Source organism: Myotis nattereri (assembly GCF_964212035.1).
Source record: "Myotis nattereri genome assembly, chromosome: 10".
NCBI classification, from domain to species: domain Eukaryota; kingdom Metazoa; phylum Chordata; class Mammalia; order Chiroptera; family Vespertilionidae; genus Myotis; species Myotis nattereri.
In genome coordinates, this window is record NC_138085.1 from 68,677,339 (window position 1) to 68,701,709 (window position 24,371).

General features: G+C 40.1%; 1 protein-coding gene across 1 annotated transcript in view; it reads right to left on the reverse strand.

Annotated features, from left to right (window-relative positions):
* Window positions 1–5,895: 5,895 nt before the first annotated feature.
* The window catches only part of TTC27 (tetratricopeptide repeat domain 27), a gene marked incomplete at its 5' end in the record, with an annotated part of 99,472 nt that continues 80,996 nt past the window's right edge, over window positions 5,896–24,371 (reverse strand). The window contains 7 exons of the mRNA XM_081100790.1: window positions 5,896–7,016; window positions 8,467–8,567; window positions 10,598–10,709; window positions 12,443–12,640; window positions 18,576–18,741; window positions 21,116–21,168; window positions 23,362–23,460. Of these exons, the coding sequence (XP_080956916.1) occupies window positions 6,894–7,016; window positions 8,467–8,567; window positions 10,598–10,709; window positions 12,443–12,640; window positions 18,576–18,741; window positions 21,116–21,168; window positions 23,362–23,460 (852 nt within the window). The 3' untranslated portion in view covers window positions 5,896–6,893. The remainder of the gene's footprint in view (window positions 7,017–8,466; window positions 8,568–10,597; window positions 10,710–12,442; window positions 12,641–18,575; window positions 18,742–21,115; window positions 21,169–23,361; window positions 23,461–24,371) is intronic.

Consider the following 24,371-nt stretch of genomic DNA (forward strand, 5'->3'; position numbering starts at 1 on the left):
GTGTCTCAGCTTGATTTATAGCTTCATTATTTAGATATATGGTATGTGGGTCTCCATTGGTCCTCTGGCTCTGAGCCCCACCAGGTTAAAGACAGGCCTACATCCATTGCTTTATTAGAAAGCTTAATTGGGTTGTTTTTTTAAAGCCTCTCTCTCTCTCTCTCTCTCTCTCTCTCTCTCTCTCTCTCTCTCTGGCATATACACCCTAGTCTAGAAGGGTATGCAGGAAAATGTTAACATGGTTATCTTCTACAGCAGCGGGGTCTGGGGTGATTTAATTTTTTTCTTCTTGCTTATTTGTATTTTCTACCCTTTTGACAACTTTTGTAACCTAATAAAGGGGGAAGATGAACATTGAGCATGCCCTACCTACCCAGACAATAACCTGTGTCCTGCTGGCTTTGGTCGGGGGAATCTACTTAGTGTGTGTAGTCCCCCTAGTTCTGCTGCTGATACCGATATTTGGGGGGGGGGGGGGGGGGAGAACTAGCATACGCAGGCGTAAGCAGGGTTTTTTGGCAAACAGATGTAAAAATACCAAGATGGCTTTTATCAACCCTGGCACCAGACATCCTATAGGCCCAAATGACTCAGTAAGTCGAGCGGTGAAGGGACACAGGAGCCGAGAGAAACATCTGCAGCACTGTTCTCAAACCCCAGGGTTCCGACCCCACGGGATTAGGAGAACCAGAGTCACGTTGCTGGACGCCCCCATCAGGGACCCCACCAGTCCCGGGGCCCGAAGACCCTCCACATGCCCCTTCCTCCTGATTATAACAGGGGCTAACTGTGCACAGCTGCTCACAGAACACGTCATACACGTCATCTCCTGTGACCCCACAGAATCTATCTGGCCAGTAGGGCGGCTATTTGCATTTACAGCTGAGGAAGGCGAGGCCCACAGAGGCTCAGGGCTCAGGTGCAGTCATGGCTAGGAAGTGGGACTTAAATCCAGGTCTTCTAACCCCGAGTTCACTCCAATCCATCAATTCCCATTTCATCATTTTCCCACCTCATCTTCCTTTTCATCCTTTCTTTCCTTTTCCTAGCACTAACCTGAGACATTCTGATGACAGGAAGTTGGTTTTCTTTCTCTTTCACTTCATAAAAATCCGTCACAGTCTTTCCTTCATGCCTTCCCCGACCCGCACTCAGCCCAGAAACAGGGAGAGGTGCTGCAGAATGAAAGCCCCGAGAATCACGCGCTGGCAGTGGCCCAGCAGCACTGAAGGCCACCACGCTCCTGCTTGGGGAACAGAAAAGACTGTGTTAACGCTGATTACCCAGCGGCTTCTGGGACGCTCTTACCTATGCTCCATTCAACCTTTTTATTTTCTGCTGCAAGCACCTTCCTCGCGGATCTTGTTATAACATCTCTGTCACATGGACCGCTGACAGGCTATGGCGGGGTTAAGGGCATCCTCAAGCCCCTCAGTAAGAGAGTCTTCAAGAAACACGTGTCTTCTGTGAATGGCACTGTGTCCTAAGTTCTATCTGCCTATAGATACTGACATGCATCTGAGCCCTTGGTCTGCAAACAGTGAGCAATGCCCGGGTTAGCTCCTGAACCGTAACATGATTTCCCCACACAAGCACACACCCCTTTCTGGCAATAACACCACAAAAGGTTCAAACATGGCTGATGCTCACCGTTCAGAAGACCGCTTTAACATAGCTCTCCGCCTCGAAGCCCTTGGCAGGAGTCCCCTTCGTAGATCACCATGTTGACTCACGGGTCACCGCAGTTCATAAGTCAGAATAATAAAGAGGAAGGCAGGTCTGACATCACTGGCAAGGGACACATTTCAGTGCTGTGCTAAGTGAATTGATTACAGCTAGCTCTGAACAATGTGGGCGGAGGAGTAAGACCTTGTTGAACAAAGCCAAGCACAAGAAAGAAAAGGGCCTGGTAAAAAGCCCGGCCTCTCTAGCAGGAGTTCGTAAATCGTCTCAAAATGGACATTCACTTGTTATTGATCCTAAAGTCAAAGGAAAAAAACAAAACCTGCGCAAAGTCTTTATTATTAACCAAGTGAAAGGGAAGCTGCTTTATGACAAACTAACAAGCACACACACCCATGGTGCACACGCACACACACAAACGCACACGTAATGGGTTTCTAAACTGGCTTTGCCACAAGCTGCAATGTCTAGAGTAAAAAGTACCTCTTTGTCCGTGAAGCCACTGCAATTTATAAAAATAAGGACAGAAAACATTTCAAGATAAGCTCAGCTTTACAGTTCACTTGGTGAAAACCTAATGCAGCTGCAATTATTCGTAGGCCGTGGTCTGTGAAAGACTCCATGAGAGTTGAAAGCAAGTCAGCACTACCCTAGCCCCTAAGGGATTACTCTTTTATTAGGATATAGTCTTGGGATTAGTGGAAATGGCTGTCTCATGAATGCAGCTACTATATTTGAGCACATGCCTGAATAAGCTGCTTGTTGATTGAAACCTATCTATTTATAAGCACTTGTGCACGTTGTGAAAAATCCATCTGTGTCACCACAGCGTGGCGCCCACCACTGAATAGAGGCTCTTTGCCATTTCACTCTGGGGCCGCTGAGTGAACAGCAAAAAGGAAGTGTGCTGCGTCCACTTAACAGGTTTTATTCCTCACTCTTGGCCAGTAAAGTCGAGTCCCCTTATCTAAACAGGGGTTTAGATGGATGTGGATGTTATAAAAACAGAAGTGGAAAAAAGAACACTTTTATTCAGACTCGCCCAGATGGTAAATGTAATAGATTTACCAGGATTTGGGAAAATGGTTACAAATAGCCCAACCTAGCCATACCTCTGCTTACGTCACAGTTTTCGAGTGGGGTCTGGAAAGTAGGTGGGTTTACTGGACGTACTGGATAGCATTTCTTCTCTCCATTTCTGCTTATGAAGAGCACACTGACAGCATGTCCAGCAGAAACAAGAACAGCACAGAGAGAAGAGCCTGGATATGCAATCAAACAAGCCAGTGCTGCCAGTGCTGGGGCCTCATTACCACCTGGGCCTCCGTGTGAGGCAAGGCCAAGCTCCCCACGCCTCAGTGAGAACCCCGGATTCTTTCTGGGATTCTATAATTCTGAACCCCACCACCCTGGCACACCCCAGCCCGCCAACACCTTCCTCCCCGTCAAAACACACCCATGGTTCTGCTTCCCAGACTCAGGACCACTCTCTTGAGTTTGGGTGTAGAGCAGCGGTTCTCAACCTGTGGGTCGCGACCCCTTTGGCGGTCGAGCGTCCCTTTCACAGGGGCCGCCTAAGACCATCCTGCATATCAGATATTTACATTATGATTCATAACAGTAGCAACATGACAGTTATGAAGTAGCAGCGAAAATAATTTTATGGTTGGGTCACAACATGAAGAGCTGTATTTAAAGGGCCAGAAGGTTGAGAACCACTGGTGTAGAGGGAGGGGTTTCTTATTCCATTAGGATTTTAACTCCTTTGTAGCTAGGGACTCCATTTACTATGCTACTTCTTCAAAAAAGGCTAACCAAGAATTTATTGATTTTAAAAAGACTTAAATAATCTTAACAGACCTCCCAGAATTTCTCTCCTTAAAGAACCTTATAAACAATGATGGGAAAATTTCCCAGGTATCCCCGTGAGAAGACTGACAGCTGACTGTCAGAAGCTTTTCTAGCCCCAACAGAGCAAGGAGAAAGAATGCAGGCGTTCGCAGTCTTTGAATTCTATTTCTCTTTCTGAAGTTTGTGATCTTTAGTTTCCTGGTGATATCACAGACCTACTAGTACACTGTGAGAACTCAGTGATATGTACCCATTAGCATTATTATTATTTTAAATCTTTATTGTTGAAAGTATTACATATGTCCCCTTTTTCCCCCATCCACCCCCTCTAGCCCACCCCAGGCCCTCACTACCCCACTGTGTCCATGGGTTATGCATATATGCATACAGGTCTTTGGTTGATTACCTCCCACCCACCCACCCTCCCCCCACCTTCCCTCCAAAGTTCTGCACTCTGTTCCATGCTTCCATGTCTCTGGATCCACTCGGTTCATCAGTTTATTTTGTTCATTAGATTCCATATATGAGTGAGATCATGTGATACTTGTCTTTCTCTGACTTATTTCACTTCGCATGATACTGTCCAAGTCCCTCCATGCTGTCTCAAAGGTTAAGAGATTCTTTGTTTTTACTGCTGCACAGTATTCTATGGTATAAATGTACCACAGCTTTTTTATCCGCTCATCTACTGATGAGCTGTTTCCAGATCTTAACTATTGTACATTGTGCTGCTATGAACATAGTGGTGCATACATTCTTTCTGATTGGTATTTCAGGTTTCTTAGGATATATTCCTAAAGAGGGATCACTGGGTCAAATGGAAGTTCCATATTTAATTTTTTGAGGAAACTACATACTGTTTTCCATAATGGCTGCACTAGTCTACATTCCCACCAGCAGTGTACTAGGATTCCCTTTTCTCCATATCCTTCCAGACTCGTCATTTGTTGAATTGTTGATGGTAGCCATTCTGACATGTGTGAAGGGATACCTCATTGTTGTTTTAATTTGCATCTCTCTGGTGGTCAGTGACTTTGATTTTTTCATATGCCTCTTGGCCATCTGCTATTAGCATTATTATTCATGCTAGGAATACCATAAAGACTAGAGAATCAGCCCTAAGTGGTTTGGTTCAGTGGATAGAGCATCAGCCTGTGGACTTAAGGGTCCCAGGTTCTATTCCAGTCAAGGGCATATGCCTGGGTTGCTGGCTCAATCCCCAGTGGGGGGTGTTCAGGAGGCAGCCAGTCAATGATTCTCTCTCATCATTGATGTTTCTATCTCTCTTTCCCTCTCTCTTTCTCTCTGAAAAAAAAAAAAAAAAAAAAAAAGGCTAGAGAATCACATCTATGTCTTAGTTGACAAAGCAAAATGGTAATTTTGAAAACGAAAGTATTACTACTAGAAAAGGAAAGTTGAAACGTATAAAAATAAGGCATTTGGAAATGGCATATATTTAAATCATAATATAGCAACATGAAGCAGCACAGACCCTACAGTAAGTGAAACATAGCTGTGTACACAGACACGGAGTTACTGACTGGACACTGGGTGAAGTGCTGTAAGAGATACTCAGAACCTGATGGAAGGTACTATTATCACCACACTCACTCTACAGACGAAGAAATCAAGCACCTGAGTGCTAAGTTTTATGAGGTGGTAGAGACAAGGTTTTGATAAAAACCAAAGCTTCTCCTACTTTACCATAGTACCTCCCCACACATTTTCCTCCATTTTGTTAACCATTCACATAAGATTATTAAAGGTAACTAATAGGTTTATGTGTTAAAAAGAAGACATCTAATCAGTCTCTCCTTTGTGAGATCATTTTGAGATAAAAGAGGGTACATGGCCGTCGGCATCCTGGAGACTTTGGTCCAGCCTAGAATCTGGAAGAGGACAACATTTTGTGACTTGGTTTGTGATAACTCATACTCACAGATGACTTTCTAACTTGAACCCAAAGGTACATAAACTGAGAGCTAACAATTAAAACCTGGGAGCTCCTCTTCAATCACCTGTTTCCTGAACTTTTTTCACTTTTTAGTATTTATCTGTTTTCTATTTGGGTTCCCAACTAGGTAGTGATAAAGAGTTCACCTTAAAACTTTGCTCCATCCATCCATCCACTTACCCACCTATTCCCCAATGGCTTCCATAAAAGACTGAGTCAACATGTAATGATAACTCATGCTACTACCCATTTTCTTGGCCTTTCTTCTCATAATTATTATGTCTCCTGTAAGAGACACTGCATTGGGACAAACGTTGACCTTTTTTTAGGCTAGTATGAGAATAGAAAAGAGAAGCAGGTGGTGAAGGAATGGAACCACTAGTAAACACTCACAACCAAAACTGGTTGATGAAAGTTTTTAAAGACTGTTTTTTTAATGTTCAGGATACTTATATTTATGGATTATGGATTTTTTTTAAATGCCCAAAGGCAGCTGAAACTCACAAAGATGCAAAGAATAGAAATTATTCACATTTTATAAAAAAAGAACATAGAGAAAAGCAAGGGTCAAATGACTTATGATGGTACCCAGAATTCAACAACCTGAGCCAGGACTTAGAATTCCTCACTATGACTTTTCTAGTAAGATTATTAAGCTCAGCTGCTGCCTTCAATACTTGTTTCCATAGACATTACTAAGAAAGCATTTTACTTTGGCATTTTTGTAATATGGCACCGTTTATAGCTGTCTTCACTCATAATACCCTTACTAAACAACCATCTTCAGGGCTGGCGGTATACCCAAGGAGGGTCAGCCTGGTTACTAGTGGCTAATGATTGAGACAAAAGTTGACTTATGTCATTTTTTTCTTGCGTTTTCTGGATTTAGAAGTTAAACCATGCCCACATTTCTAATTCAGCCAAACATAAATTTTCCTGACACACATACAAAATCTCAAGAAGTGTAAAGGTTTCCATCACCAAATCTACTCTTCTATCACTTCTGGATAATAAAGCAGACAATCTAATGATTCCACAAACTTGTAGTGTGTGATTATTTTTATTTTATTTTATTTTTTACCTGTTTAGACCAAGTTTTTCCAAAGAATGATCTAATTCATTTTAGGCTGAGAGTAAGCCCTATGTTAAAAAAGAAAATTACAATTTTTTTGCTTTTTGCTGAAATACCTCAAGAATAATAAAAAATACTGAATTCAACTAAGCTAAGGAAAACAGAAGACTTTTCACTTAATGTACTCCAGGAAATTCAAATATTGGAATAATCACAGAAACAAGAATGTTAGCCACAAAAGAGAACTTTATGTAAAAATCAGTCTCAGATCCACAGGTGTAAGAGAACATCCCAAAGGCGAAAGCACCTTTTCCAGAACCGCTCCCAGGACGGTCAGTACCGATTTCGGAACTGGTTGCTTAGGTCTTGGAGGTCTAGTACCAGGGTGTCCATAGCTGCTATTTCGTCAGCTAAATCCCCGGAAATTTCTCCACTGGCCACATCTGTAAAAAGCTGCTGCAGCATAAAGAACAAAGCAGAACTATCAAAACAACGAAAATCCTCTTTAAAATAATATAGACAGAGTACAGAACTAAAACTCCTTTGCATAATAATACCGCAACATTAGAGCAGCACGGGCAGTGTTTGTGCTGCTCACCGCCCTGGAAAAGTATGAGCTGCAACAGTTAAGGGATGAATGGAAGAAGCACAACGGGCCTGAACTTGTAAATTCAAATGAGTGCTGCCCTTCACAATGGCTGCGTGAATATGATCAGTAAGTTCAGTGTCACAGGATGGTTTTTGGATGAAGGGATATTATTCATCCACACAAAACAACCCTATTCACTGTGTACACAAACAAAAAATATATTTTAATTCACATTCATATAAATCAGATCCTTTAGGCTAATTACTTGAAAATTAATTAGTTTAGGACTGAGAGGTCACAAAGATGATCAAGATTTGGTAAAAACAAAAGACCCAGCAAAAATAAAATAAAGATGAATGCACGCCCTCCTGTAAAAGGAACTGCCTTGGGCAGCACACTGCAGCCTATGTGCGTCAGCACGTCCACCGGTCCACAGCTGCCCTTCTAGTGCCTGCTGGACCAGGAGCTCGTGATTGGCAGGCTCCTCACCTCCCAGCACTGCCCACAGGTTGCCAAACCTGAGTCACCTGTCTACCTTAACATGTCTGTCAAATCCACATACAACCTACTTACTATATTTTCTCTAAATCAATTTTCGCATAGTCTTTTTCAAAGGAAACATTTTACTAGTAGCATTACTGTAAATGAGAAATAGGCTAAATCAGGGGTCCTCAAACTTTTTAAATGGGGCCAGTTCACTGTCCCTCAGACCGTTGGAGGGCCGGACTATAGTTTAAAAAAAAACTATGAACAAATTCCTATGCACACTGCACATATCTTATTTTGAAGTAAAAAAACAAAACGGGAACAAGTACAATATTTGTATTTGCATGTGGCCCGCAGGCCTTAGTTTGAGGACCCCTGGGCTAAATAATCTTCGTGAAACTGTAAGTCTGATGTGTAAGCCAGTTATACTTTTTCTAATATGCATTGAAATAAATATATATTAAAATCCTAAGGTTACTCAAGTGCTACCAGTGGCATATATGCCACACTTTGGGAAAAGTAATAATAAAAGAAGAGCATTGTTTTAATTTAATGTAAAGGAAGCATTAAGGGAATTTAATTTACAGAAAGCATTAAGGGCTGGACTGTAAGTATTAATTTCTAAGAGCCCTAACTAAGCCACATTTAGGGTGGTCTAGCCATTGGGCCAATAAAATCCTCATCAGTACAAGTAACTAACTACCTAGGAACTAATATAAAAAATGTAATGTGGGCCTAAAATTAGCCCTGATGTAAAGGAAGATTTAAGAGCACGGGCTGATACTGCAGCCTTCTCTGTAGGAAAGCCAAGTTAACCCACGTCCACCTCACCTTTGCTTTAGAAGACAGGCCCCGTAAGTTGAGCCGAGCTGAAGAAAGCACCTGCACAGCCTCTTGGGGACTGGATTTGCTTTCACTGCATTTCATAGCCACTGGAAGAAAAACACAGGGAAACATCCATAAAAATTGCTGCTGATCATTCACAGGTAAAAAACAAAAACAAAAAAACCTCACAATTAAGAGTTTAAAGTAACAGATTTGAGAAATATTTCTCATGGAAAGTTTTTAATTTGGCTAAAGGATAATAATTATGTGCGTAATCCTCCCCTTTTGTCTTTCTTTGAGAAGGATAACTTATTGGTAAAAAGAGAATTTTGAGAAAAATAGGTAAATTTTGGTGAATTGCAGATCATTGGGAAGAGACCCTCTGAAACACACACACACACACACACACACACACACACACACACACACACACACACCAGAGACATGATACTCTCAGTATGGCTTCCCCAAGGGACTCACTGCTGATCATAAGAGCCCAAGGAAGTGACATGAGAGATTCACAGCTCGGTTCCTACTGCGATTTCACACTCAGGGTTTACACCCCCGTCCGAGAGGACTGATATCAACAACCGATGTGCCTGCACTTGGGATGGAACCGCAGCTCCCCATTTGCTGTAACTATCAGCTGGAGAAGAATTTAGAGGACTTTAGGATGAGTTCACAGTCCTTGTGATTCAGTTCTTAACACTGTGGTTTGAACTGTAATCCCAGGGCATCAAAGACCCATAATCAAATCTATATCTATAAAAGGCTAAGTGACCGACCATATGTCCGTCCGCCCGACTGGCCGGTACATATGATGCACACTGGCAATTTAAAAATAAACGCTGACTCGCGCATATAAAGCTCTCATTGGCGCCAATCGTACACGCATGTTAAGATCTGTCATTATCAATCGTGAATTTGGTTGTTTTTGTTAACATTCAGAAGCTGAAAGAAAGCGGCAGCAGCAACAGAATACTGGTATGTCTGAAGACCAACAATCAGCATCTGACACTGGCCTCCCATTTAAATTGATTCAAAGACAGTTTCCCATTATGCCAGCATTTGCAATGACTATTAATAAATCACAAGGACAAACTCTAGACAGAGTAGGAATATTCCTACCTGAGCCCGTTTTCAGACATGGTCAGTTATATGTTGCTTTCTCTCAAGTTCGAAGAGTGTGTGACATTAAAGTTAAAGTTGTAAATACTTCATCATAAGGGAAATTAGTCAAGCACTCTGAAAGTGTTTTTACTCTTAATGTGGTATACAGGGAGATATTAGAATAATTTTAATCTATCAGTCATTGTTTTTATCAATGTTTTTATATCATGTTTTTATTGTTTTTATACCATGTCTTTGTTGTTGTTATATCATGTTGTTATTGTTTATTAATCAATTTATTATTATTTTCATATACATTTTACTAATTTTCTTTCATCTCTGACACTTCTATTATAGAGAAAGGGTGAATAGTGATATTAAAATATTTCTTCTAATTAATTTCTTTTCAATGTGCACGAATCTGTGCACTGGGCTACTAGTATAAATATAAAAATGCATCACCAAATTATTAATGCAAATAATTAAAAACAGCCTTTATCTGGAATATATTTACCACATAGGTATACAACTTTACATATAAGGTTACTTCTCCTCTCAAATATCACCCATTACATTTCTCAAGGCTATTTGGTTATACTTTTTATTTCTTTTATATATGCAACAGCTCTTTGTATAGTGCTCTGAGTTCCAGAAATCTATATATTTTATGAATAAATATTTTCATCTATAAAGGAAGACTATGTATGAGTCAGGAAAGGTTAACAGATATCCTTAATACTATATATCAATGCAAATAGACTGTGACCTGAAGGTTAACTACCATTGTAAGGGTTTTTCATATCTCTAAAGTTTCTAATACCAGTCACTTATTCAAATGGAATTTAAGCCTCTATCCTGTCTTCTTGTTGCTCGCAAGTGCCTACTACACAGTAGTTGGTCTATAAATGTTTGCTGAATACAACAATTTGAAACTATTTGTAGTGACACTTTACTCTTGACTACTACTTTCTCTTATCAGTAAAAATACATTCTAATATGCCATGGACGGCAAACGTTACATCAATACCATGTGCAAGTTCTAAGGCTCTCCGAACCAGTTCCTTAAATGATGCAATATCTTTCTCCCAGCCACTGGACTGTGTGTCACACTTGTAGGCCTTAGAGAGATAGTTGAACGCCTGAGGAAAAAAGAACAACAATTCAGAATAACAAACAGAATTCACATTTCAAACTGTTCCCTGGAAGCCACACGAAACTAACTGCAACTTGAAAACCAGCACCTGTGGGACACAGCACAGTCTCCCTCCCTCTCATCAAAGAAGGGGCACGGATGCTCATCCAACAGCAATCAGCATGAAAAGACATCACATGACACTGGACCAAGACACTTCCCTTCAAACAGAAATTTACAAATGCCCAATTTGGAGGTCTACAAAGAGTACACACACTTCCTTAGCATTCGTAGCCATTAGCTTAAGAGACCAGCTAAGAGAAGGAGGTGTGAACTTGGTGAAACTACAGAATTATTGAGAGGTGTGAAAACTCACAAGAAGCAGGGGGTGGGGGGACGATAAAAACACATATGTAATACCTTAATCACTAAAGAAAATTAAAAAAAAAAAACACTAAAAGAGGGGAGACAGAGAGGATGTAGGAATTCACATAATTTGACCCATTAACTTGAAAGTTATAACTGGAATTTAAAATCAGCATAAGCTTAGTATTAGTATCTAATAATTAGTATTTGGTAGTTAATATTAATATTGGTACATCCATATATGTATGTGTGCAAATGTGCATGATATGTATCTTTATACTGAAAGAAAAACTCTAGAAAAATTACATATTTCTTATTCATTGACATATTTCATTAATTTAACTTAAACAATTTGTTGTCTTTTTAAATTTTTGAGATAAATATTCAATTTGGGTTCTCTCTGATCTAGATAGTCCTCAGTTGACACTTCTACCAAAATCCTGGTACTCTGAGTTCACAGGTCAGTCATGCAGCAAACAATAAAAACAGTGACATGTAAAAAACAAAACAAAAAACTCACAAGAGTTTAAGACACTTCTTTCACAACCTGATTCTTGAGGGAGAAGTCACAGATGAGAGAATTCAGAGTAACCTCAATTCCATATAGACAAGGGAGCAGGGAATTCAAGGAGACTGGGAAGGACAGACGGCAGAAGTGGGTGCAAAAGTGTGAGTATGTGTTCTCCAGGTGACAGGCACTGGGAGAAGCCGGCTGGGTAGGCCGAGGGAGGAGAGAGTGGCTATGGATCCCACAGATGAGCTGTGCTGTGGCTAATTCCAAACTCACGTGGGACCACATTTGATTTGTTGTGGATGTTTGAGAAGAACACAATTGTTCCAAACTTGGAAACTCTGGAGGCCCCTGCAAGGTCTAAGATAGGAGGCCAAAGGCACAACTGGAGTGTAAGTGGTGCCCATGAGACAGCAGGGCAACCTCCACCAAGCTCTTCTCCAATACATATTCTTATCTATTCCTCCTCTTTTTTCCCTTTCACAGTCCCCATCGCAGATTTAAACACCCTTTTGTCCTGGTACCCAATCTACCTTAGTCCTTAGCAATGAGCCTGCAGCAAGGGTACAGAGGACATGATGAGCCAGCTGTTTGCCACAGCTCTGGTAGGTAGGGAAGCTGCTTAGAGAGACCCTCTGGCAGGAAACAGAGAACATTTATATAAGAAAAATTCATGGACAGAGAAAAGATGAATGCTTACAAGTCTTAACCTGCCCACAATTCAAAGTGCTTATGTTAAAGACTGAATCAAAACTGGAGCGTATTAATCTTATCTTACAAATCATTAAACATTTTCTCCAACCATGAAAAAAGCAGATCCACTAGACGTATCTCCAAACAAGAGCCAGGCGTGAAGGACTCACCTTTTCGTTGTCTTCAGGCTTCTCGCTCTGCCCATCCCCATATACTTGGGCGTACAGCCTCCAGATTTCCCCGTCATTTGTCACTCTTGAAGTTACTCTGCCAAACAACTCCTGCAGCTTTCCTTTGAGGCCGGTTGCGACATCTCCGCTGCGATCAGTCATCCCATTAATCACGGCCCTCACTAGGATTTTAAGGACCTTAAAAATGTGCACAGAAGAAACTGGTAAGCTAGAAACAACCAAACAATAAAAACGAAGGCAACCATCACCTTCAACAACGACGACAAACCTCTTGATTAGAAGATCATCCTTACACATTCCTCTTTAAAATACGTTTTTATTGATTTCAGAGAGAGGAAGGGAAAGGGAGAGAGAGAAACATTGATGCGAGAGAAACATCTATCAGCTGCCTTGTGCACGCCCCCTCCTGGGGATCAAGCCCACAATCCGGGCATGTGCCCTGACCGGAAATCGAACCTGCGACCTCCTGGTGCATGGGACAATGCTCAATCAACCGAGCCACACTGGCTGGGCTCATCCTTACAATTTTAAAAAATAAAGTAAAAGTCAAGCCATCCTGAGTCACTCTGCAGAACGACATGCTGGCTACCTCTCTGGTGTCCCTTTCAGGCCGCCCAGAGGGCTCTTCTGTGCTCAGTGCTCTTTTCTCCGCATCCTGAGTGCTCTCCGGATGACCTGACCCACACCTGTAGCTTCACTGATTTTACCAAGCCTACTCTGACAGTGTCGGCACAGCTCCAGCCCAACTCCTCTCCAGAGCTCCATGATGGTGGGCCTCATACCTTCCAGCATGTCCTGCCTACGTCTCACACTCCCTCTACCCAAGAGTGAAACACAGACCCCACATCTCTTCCTCAACCAGGTCCTGGCTCTTCCTAAGTGCTGAACGATTAACTGCTAATGCATCTGCATTAGGCATGCGGGGTACCCAGAGAGTATCTCTTGTCCTTCTAACTACCCAGGTCCGCTCACCACTTGTCCACTTCTTGGCTATCTTGCTTTCATTTGTTTACACATTCTATCCCAGATGCTTTGGGTGCGGACAGATGGGCTGAGCCCCAGAGCAGGTTACATATCTGTCATATCTATATTAGACAATGTGTTTCAAGACAGCTTCCTAGAAGCATAGAAAGTGCCTCTTCAATCATCAACTGCTGTAATGGGGGATCCACTAACGCATCAGCTTGACCTTGCCCATGGGCCAACAGCACTGGCATCACCCAGGAGCTTGACAGATACCCATCCTGGATGGAGATGTCAATCCATCTGGGACTGAGATTCTGCATTTCTAACAAGCCTGGAGGTGATGCTGATGCTGATGCTGATGCTCACGGTCTGCAGACCCCACTGTGAGTAGCAAGGTTCCAAGAGAAGCTGCCCACATCTTTATTCTTACTTTGTACTTCAGGAAGAGGACCATGTTTCATCAGCTTATATCACCAGGGTCTAACACAGAGCCTGGCACACAGCACAGCCTCATTAAATACCTGTGCCTGAAAGAAAGGCTGAATGAACACACCTTTTTCAGAAAGTGTGGCTAACAGACATGCAAGCAGTGTGTCACCTTGCTCATGCGTTCTGATCCAGCCATGAGATGTGGCTGAGGATATTAGGCTCCTCTGGACCGTGAACACTTAGGAAGGTGAACTCAGGCTTATGGTCCTAATTATACACAGTGATAAAACTCCACAGGAGAACATTCACTTGTGCTTTTTCTTTGGACAAGGAACATTGTCTCTGGCTATAAATTCACATTACAATCTCACATGTGTAGTTAAATCTGAAAGTAACAATACAGAAGAAAATGTGTGAATATGCACCACTTATTTTAAATACTCATTCTGTAAACATTTCAAGAATGAACATGGTTTGAAAGTGATGGCCTATTAAAATAATAATTAACATGTACAAAAGAAGCACACTAAATTAGTAAAATACTTGATTTTTTCTGGGATCTCACTGTTGGTCCAACATCTTCTCCCCTCACTGTAGGCTACATGAGGGGACAATGGAAAGAGGGGGGACTGCATTCTCCCTAAAAAGGAGCATGGTGGTTGTGGTGAGTAGAATAGTGTCCTCCAAATTCCTGTCCATACAGAACCCCAGACTGTGACTTTATTTGGAAATAGGGTCTTTGCAAATATAATTAGACAGGTTGAAGCCATACTAGATTAGGTGGGCCCTAAAGCCAATGACTAGTATTTTTATAAAGGAGCGAGGACACACAGAGACACAGAGGAGGTGGTGAAGAAGTGGGTGAAGAGGGAGGCAGAGACAGAGTGATGCCGCCATAAGCCAAGAAATGCCAGAAACCACCGGACGCTGGGAGAACCCTTCAGAGGGAGCAATGCACATCCAACATCTTGATTTTGGATTCTAGCCTTCAGAACTGAATGGAGAGAATAAATTTCTGTCGTATGAAGACACCAAGTTTCTGGTAACTTGTTACAGCAGCCCTAGGAAACTAAGTAGAAAGGCCAAGACAAAACTGAAAACACTGAAATAAACTCTCACCAGGTCACTTACCCGGCTTCTATTAATCACCTTCCAGTTTCAGTGCAGGAAGCTCTACATGAATGGCTGTCACATCACAGCCTGCCCCTACAAAGACTGTGACCTCCAGCACCCCGCTCACTGGTCAGTCATTATTTCCTTAGGTGCAGAGATTTTAAATATCAAATCTCTCCTTAATGAAGTATGGCATTGTGTCATGATTAAAAATGTTTCCTCCACCCCTAAGCTTAAAAAAATATTTACCATACTTTCTTTTAGTGCTTTTATGATTTGACTTTTTCATTAATGATGATAATGACGATGATGACAGCATAGCAACACTTAACACTTGTGCCAGGCACTATACCAAGCCCTTTATATACATTATGTCATATAATCCTCACAACAACCCTGTGAGGCAAGTACTATTATCATCCCCATTTTATGAAATTAAAGAACAAAGTAGTTGCGGTAACTAGCCCAAGGTCATGTAGCTCATGACTGGCAGAGGTAGGCAAAAAGCCCAGGCTGTCTAACCCCAGAATCTATGCTCTTACCTACATCATCCTGCTTCTCGAGGCATTTCAATTTAAATATTTAATCCATTTGTGTTTATTTTGGTTTAAGGAGTGACGCAGAGCTTCCATTTTTGGTCCCAAATACGTGGCCAACTATTCCAATACATATTGAATACTCCACTTTATCCCACAGGTTTAAATGCCATCCTTATTATAACTAAATTCTCACACTTACTTGAGTCTGTTCCTGAATTCTTTTTTCTATCCCATTTAACATTTCATTCCTGTAGCAGATGTTAACTCTTTATATAACAAGGATATTCTTAGGTTTTGATCTTCCTCTTGGTTACAAATATTTCTGTCACATATTTTTTTAATGAAGTCATAAAAATTCCTTTCAGCTTTCTTTTTTTTGGTTTCAAAGTTTAGAAAATTTGGTAAGTATCCATTCCTATTCCTAATTTTTCTGAGAAGAAACATATTTAGCATATATTTAGTCCATTTGAAATTCATTTGGCATATCATAAAATACTCTAAGTATATTTTTTTAATCTGGATTCTTAGAAGGATTTCATTGTCATCAGTATAAACAGCCCTGTGCTCTGTCACATGACTGATGCCCCATAATGACTTCTGCATCCCTCACCTGCACCTCTAATTCATTTCAGTGATAGAGAACTTTTGTTTCATTCTCTGTCCTAAACCTATTTCTCACCTCCTTTATAGCCCAAGCTTGGAGGATGCAGCAAGCAGACAATAATGGCAGGGAACCACCACCAGCCCCTGAAGAGAGCTGACATTTTCTCACACGGAGAAGCAATTCTCATATCAATGCTGAAGAGTCTCCACTAAAAGAAGTGTAACTATCCCCAGCACAAACCTTGAAGTCCTTGGCCAAGTCTCACCAAAATCTTGGCTGAAAGCACAAGGTGTTGGCCTTTGAATCCTGGGGGCCTTCAAAGCAAGAAGGAATCGGCTGCCTTAGGTACAGTTACAAAAGCATCTAGAAGGGCTCGAGGCCAGGCACAAAGCCATTTCCCGCCTCCCCGGCTTGGCTAACCCCCTGCTCCACTTGGATTTCTCCAAAGAACTGGCTCTGTTTCCTGGTCTGATAACCCTGACCCCTGCTCCCCCACACCTTGGTTACCAGAGTGCAATAGGCAGTTAAACACTTTCTTTTTCACTTCTCCAGGAAAAAAAATCGTAGCGTGTGGAAAAGACACACACAAGCTTTAGGGTAAACAGACCTGACGCCAGACTCCGAGGCTCAGCTTTCCTACCTGTTAGCTGTGAGACATCGGCCTGACTGTTCCCCCTGCTGAGCCTCAGACACGGCGCCAGTTAAATGGAGACCATCCTATTCTACAGAGAGTATTTGTGTAAACATGTTCCTCTGTCCCCTTTTCTTTCAGGTAATGCTCAGCCACCACTTGTTTCAGGACTTCAGTTTGTTGGCAACCTGCCCCACCCACATCTACACTACCTCCCTCCTTCCCCAAAGAAAAAGCCACACCAAGAACATCTATATAGAAGACATAACATATGTATTTATATGACACTCAAGATTCTATTTATATGACATTCAAGAAAGAGCAAAGCTGAACTCTGGTGACAGAAATCAGAAACTGTGGTGGCTGAGGGGAGGGCGGGGGCTCAGTGACTGGAAGGGGCACGTGAGAACTTCTGTGATGACAATGTTCCTATCTGTTTTGGGGAGTGGTTGCATAAGAGTATGTCCTGGTCAAAACACAGCAAATGTACACTTACGACCTGTGCATTTTATTACATGTAAATCTGACACCAATTTGAAAAAAAGACTCTGTTAGCTATAGTTCACATGCACATTAATATGATGGGGAAATGTGCTTTTTAACATAAATCTTCCCACAGACTTTAAGTCAACACAAGGAGAAAACGGGCCTGCCCAAGCGTGGTGCCGGCTATGTGACTGGTCAAGTAGTAGAACCTCCCTGGGTCACCAGTCATCTACTGCAAAATGAGGACTATTCAGTATCCTCCTCAAATACTGTATGTTCTAAAAGGTTACTCATATAAGTTCTAGGACACAGTAAGCACTCAATATATGTTAATCCCCTTCCCTTCCATTTATAAACAGCAAATGGGGTATAATAATGCAATATTTCAATTCTTTTCCCCAAGTGCCGAGTTATCAAAGGAAGAAAAAGAGGATGGAAAGGAGGATTTGGGGGAGGGGGGGAAGAGAGAGGAAAAAAAGGGGGAAAAAGAACAAATCGACATTAGAATTACCCTGAGGAAAGAAGCATAAATAAATACAAGGACTACAAGGATATTCATGGCATTATTTACAATAGCAGAAAACTGAAAAACTGAACAGGAACTAATTATGGAGTTACTTATAATTAGTTTTATGATTAATAAAAATATGTATAATCTAGATATGAACTATTATAGAAAAGCATTTCTGAGCTATACTAATTTATGCATCAGTCAAAATTAAGGCAGAGAAAAAAGTCATTACAAATAGTGGGGGGAAAAGAATAATCCATAGCTAATTTACCCTATGTCTGTATTAAAATGAGTGTGAGTTTACACACACACAAAAATTAAAACAACAATAATCACATCTATAAAGAAGTAGAAAAAGAATAGATAACAAGAATTTTAAAGCAAATTAAAATAGAATGGGGTCAGGTAGTGTCAAACATAAGAATATCAGAGGTTTTTTTTTGAAAGACACCTGTTGCTGAACTTAGAGTCAAATTAAGTTAAATTATTTTAGCCAAGATAAAAATATTCCAGACAATCTATCAATCGTCACTGACTAGTTGTCATAAAGTTGATGACAGAAATATGCAATGAAGCTAAATATGACTGAGCCCATCACTAGCCATCAAGACTTTCCCTCAATGATGGCTTACCCACTATGAAGTGATCGTGCCCATACCTGCAGAGGAGTAAACACTGCCACCAGCATCCTATGATACTTCTAAAAAGAGCTATTAACAGGGCCTGGTGTAAACTGAAAATTTTCCTGTTTATAATCAAGGAAACGATTTATATCCTTTCATCAAGTATTAATACCAAACACAAGCCAATATAACAAAATATTAATATCCTACCTGAACATCTTTGTATTTGTCTCTTAAGTCCAAGAGCCGGTGATAAGCTTTAATGGCTTCTGAAAATTCCCCAACATCAACGCTAGTGAGAATGTAGTTTTCCCAGATCTGCCAGTGTTCATAGTTGCACTTGAGGGCTTCTTGCAAAGTTCTAAAAGCTTTCACTCTATTGAAGGTCCAAGTTGAAAGAGAACAATATGAATAACCACAGCTAAATAAACCATAGCTACTAGGTAAGTGTATAAAGTATGGATGTGGACTATCAGTCCTTAATTATTCATGTAATAAATAGAATTAGAGGCCCAATCCACCTCAAATTTCCCTACAATTTTTTAAAATTTTAAAAGAAGCATGAAATTAAAAACAAACAAACAAACAAAAAACAGGTAGAAATCAAACAAGCATTTGGAAAGAAGTGTGCCCATGTTATCAGTAATTTCCTGGCCTCAGAATTTTTGCAATGAAATTCTTTTTTGGTAAATATGGCTTCTTTAGAAGGAACTTCAATTCAGGATTCACTTATCAAAGCCACATGGTAGGAATACTGCAGGATGAAAGCTGTATAGGAAGACGAAAAGATTTCCCAAGGGACTGAAAGGGACATAATGTCGAGGGGAATCGGATGACACAGAGAAAAGAACTTTAATGAAGAACCTTGTGATGGCAAAGGGATAGACAAGATAGCTTGAAGAGTCACTGTATGGCATGGATAGGATTCTTTTGAGAGGAACAGTAATAATTTACCCCTGAGTCAAAAATTACTCTTGTCTGCAGTAGCAGCAAAGAAAGAAAAGAATAAAAAGCTAAGAAGGAATGATTTACCTCTGAACTTAAAATCCCACTTTTACTCCAAAACCTATTCATGGAGCTGCATGCAGACAAGAAAGCATCAAAAAGAAGTTGAGAAACAATGTCTAAAAACTCCTAAGAAATCCTCATGCAAAATTATCAGGGTTACTAGAAAAACCCACTGAGATCATTCTACAACTATGGCGGGGATTTCCCTCGACCCTCGCTTTCAATCAAAAGGGTCTCTAGTGAGTTTTAACACAATCAGTTGCAATCAAGAACATAATATTATTTTCTGAAGAGAACAGTAGAACAAACAATCCTTTATTTTTGTAGACTGTCATCCAAGAGCAGCGGAAGCATTTCATGATCTCAATGCAATGTGGACTTAATGATATCATTAGAAATATCTTGTGAATCCACAAAGAAAAATTAAATTAAGTTTGAAAATAAGGCCAAATGAAAATAGAAATATATCCATCCTTTAATTCATTCATTGCAGCTCAGGTAACAGCAATCCTGGTCTCTGTCCTTTCCTGGGCTCTCTGTGGCCAATCAACAAGCCCATCTGGTTGTCCCCTTTATAAACTGGCATCTGCCCCTTCTTTTTCCAGCCTAGTTATCTCCTGCCTGGATTGTTACAACAGCTGTCTCCTAACTGGTTTCCCAGCCCGCAGTTTCCTCTCTAGTCAGTCTCATACACTGCCACCAGATAAATCTTCCCAAAAAGCTCTTTCTTCATGAAATTACACCACTGAAATCTTGGCATCCAATTTCCAACAGAATAGTCTTAACTTGTTAGTCAGATAATCAGAGCATACTGCAACCTGACCCCAAATGACCTTTTCAACCTTATTCTGGAGTCCATAGCTGATTCTCTCTTCCTTTCTCCTCAGGCGTTGCTTTCACTCCTGTTACTCTGCATAGGATCCAATTCCCCTTGGCCGAATGGCTTTCCTCTGTGCCCTCTACTCATTCTTCAAAGTTTAGCTTGGTTCCAATACTCTCTCAGAAGCGTTTCTGAACTCGGGCTGTACACCTTCTCTCTTCTGAGATGTCTGGCACAGAATACATGTTGTACAAATACCACCCACTACATTATAATCCTCTTTGTATTTCTCAGTTAATATTTACCACATACTACCTACATTATTAATCAATTTTTAATAATATGGCGTAATATTTTTTTAAAATATATTTTATTGATTTTTTGCAGAGAGGAAGGGAGAGAGATAGAGAGTTAGAAACATCGATGGGAGAGAAACATCGATCAGCCGCCTCCTGCACATCTCCCTACTGGGGATGTGCCCGCAACCCAGGTACATGCCCTTGACCGGAATCGAACCTGGGACCTTTCAGTCCGCAGGCCGACGCTCTATCCACTGAGCCAAACCGGTTTCAGCAATATTTTATTTTTTTACACCTACCCTCCCTAAAGACATTGGTTCGTATTTCCATTTCTCAATCATGTCTAGTACACAGCAAGTAATCAATAAGAATCTATCAATTGAATTGACCAACTGAAGGCATGCTTGCTTTTCTCATGTAAGGAAGTTTAGGATGTAAAACTTCAGTAGCAAGTAAAGATTTCAAATAATATTTCTTATTTTATTACACATTAAATGTTTTCAAGAAATAAACTATATTTAGAAGTCAAACGCTATAAGGCACAATGCCTCAGTATTCAGTTGAAGAAAATCTCATTCATTTATTTGGAAGCAAAGTTCTTCATATTTGTCTGATGTACTTACTTTTGTTTTAATCGGATATAGGAAGTTGATAAATTGTTCCAAGCTTCAGCATTCTGAAATGACAGAGTTATAGACTATTCTCATTCAGGTAAAATAATTGCTACAACCAAAAATATATTTTCCTAGTCCAAGATATGCTCTTTACAATCACAATTTTCGCTAAGGTATGTTTAAAGGTGTATGAGAAAAATGAAGTAAATTAAATGTAACTTTTATAATTTAGCATGAAAAAGTCACAAAAATAGTCAACAAATTGATATAACTATTAAAGTACTAATTTAGAATTTAGTTAAGATTTTATTTCTACATTTAGATTTACAAAATAGTGGGACAATTTACAACATAATTTATACAACATATAGATGTGCTGCAAACCCAAGGTATTCAGAATATTGTTTTTCCTATCTTAAAAGGCTCTGCTATTTTACCATCATCCTTTATCAGATAGAAGAATAAGAGAGTGTGTGTTCCAGTATTATTCCTAAGCATTTCACCAAACACTTTTCTCTACCTATTCCTCTATTCAATGATGAAAATAAATTAAAACTTTTATATAAATGTTGATTCTAACAAGAATGATATGAATGTTTGTTCCTCTTTGTTCTACATTTTATAAAACACAGAGTATATAATTCTCAATTTCCATACATCTGATTTAAAAATTACAAGGCAATGTGGACCTCTGCTTGCAGACATAGCAGTTAGTACCAGAGTGGACTTATCACCATAAAAAGCTACAAACTGGACAAAACTTTAGAAAACTGTTGTACAAATACCACCCACTACATTATAATCCTCTTTGTATTTCTCAGTTAATATTTACCACATACTACCTACATTATTAATCAATTTTTAATAATATGGCGTAATATTTTTTTTTAAGAAGTTGGACAACAGCCTGGTCACAGGACTGTGATCCCTGAGACAGGGTAAACACCTTAGGTATCTCAACAATCAACCTAGACTTCTAACCAGAGGCACTTCCAGAGAGGCAGAAACCAAACAAAGCAGAGCAAGTCTAGAAGAAGAGTGCAAAGTTCAGGGTTGAAAATTTGGCTGGAATGTGCAGGGCAAAATACCAGGAAAGAGAGATCTGCAGAGAAAATAAGCTCCATAAATCTCAGTGAGCATCTCATTGAGTCCTTGTACTAAGCTGTACATGTGCAGGGCAAAACTTCTTGAGGCCAGGCAGAGAACAACTCCAGAAAGCTGTGAGCTGGACGGAATTCTGGACGTCACACAGTGCTAGCAGTTATTCAAGTTCTAACTAACCAGGTGGAGAATGCTTAAGGCATTGAGCACCCATGGCATTCAGTACTGGCCCCAAAAGGTTACATCTTAAGAGAAGGGTGATTGCAACTGCAGAATAAAGACAACTCCAGACCCATCCTAGCAAAGAGTAAAACTGAGCTGATCCACAAAAGTAAATTAACCAAATGCCAAAATAAAACTCTATCTTCCAATGGAAAACCCAGAAACTGAATAACATAGCATCCACAATGAAAAACTGGTAGACATACATGCAAATAAGCAGGAAAATTTATTGATCGCCAAAGGAAAAATCAGTTAATAGAAATAAACACAGAAATGAAGGAGATGTTGGAATAAGCACACAAGAACTTCAAAGCGGTTGTTATAAACATGATCAAAGATATGAAGAATCATGAACATAGTAAGGGAACATAATTAGAAAATCTCAGCAGAAACACGAAAAATGTAAAAATCAAATGAAAATTTTTGAACTAAAAAAATACATTATCTGAAATGATGTTTAATTTTTTAAGTTGATATATAATTGATATGTAACACTGGATTCGTTTTAGGTGTATAGCATAATGGTTTAATATGTGTAAATATTATGCAATGATTACCACAATTTTAGTTAACATCCATCATGACACATAGTGTGGTAAGTTTAATGAATAAGTCTTAACAACAGAATGGACATAAATATAAGAGCTGAAACAATAAAACTCTTAGAAGGAAAGAATTTTTGGCCTTTTTTTTCCATAGTGATGAGAACACAACATGATATCTACGTATCTACCCTGTTTGTAAAAATGTAAGTGCGCAATACAGCATGATTAATGTCACCCAATGTTGTACTGTGGATCTCTAGCACTTATCTTGCATAACTGAAAGTATACACCGATAGGAATTACTGTTTTGAACGCCATTTCAGTTTGAAGAACTCAGAGAATACCCACTTAGAGCTGTAATAAGGGAAGAAGACTAAACAAACTTACATCGGGTTCTAGAGTCACACAACGCTGAAACGCCTTTGCCGACCCTCCGTAGTCTTCCAAGGCCAAATAGGCACAGCCGAGAGAAAACCACACCCCGAGCTGCAAGACCAAAAGTCAGTCATTCAAACACACATTTATCGGCTGTAATGTGAACATTTAAGATACTATCAACAAACACTACTGGAAAGAACACAGAGCTATATAATAAATATTTGCCTTACATTTTATAAGGAACATAAATGTATGGAAATTTAGCAAATGGAGATGAATTTTCCCATGTAATTTTCAAAGCTAATGACACTGAAAGCAGGTACAATATCACTGCACATCTTTCGCTGAGCAAGACCACTCTTTGTGTTAATCAAACTCCATGAATGCAAGCCCTGAAATTATGTTTGGGATTAATCTCACATTTTTACTGAGCATCAACTATATAAAAAGTATACAAAGGATCAGCAGATTCACAGCTGGTGAATGAATGTACTACAAACTTAAGGAGAAAAGTTTTTGCTGTCATCTGTAATACCACAAGGAGTTGCACTGCCTACTCTTACCAAGACTCACACTGTCCTAGCATGTATCTGCTTAGGCATGCCTGAAAATAATGTAGAAAAAGCAGGCTCAGAATCTCAGAATGGAAAGCCTGACTTAAGTCAGTAAGATTTGCAAACACAAAGATTTAGAAAACAGGTAAATGAGGAAGTAGCTATTGAAATGACAAAAGAAATCTTTACTTCACAGGATTTCCTTAAAATTCAATAGCCTCTATCAAAGGAAAGATAAAATTGATAAGAATTCAATGAATTTAGTCAGAAATGCAGCTATTACAGGGGGGTTGCTTTCCTTTCAGATACAGTCAGCACAGCCAGGAGAATGCAGGCTGCTTTCTCGCTGACTTCCAGACCAAGGCAGTGAGCCAGAAGGTGGATTTGGTTGAACACTTCAGGGTGGGAGAGGAAATGAGGTGCTCAGTTATCTGTCCATAGCCTTCCACGGAGGCAGAGTAGGAG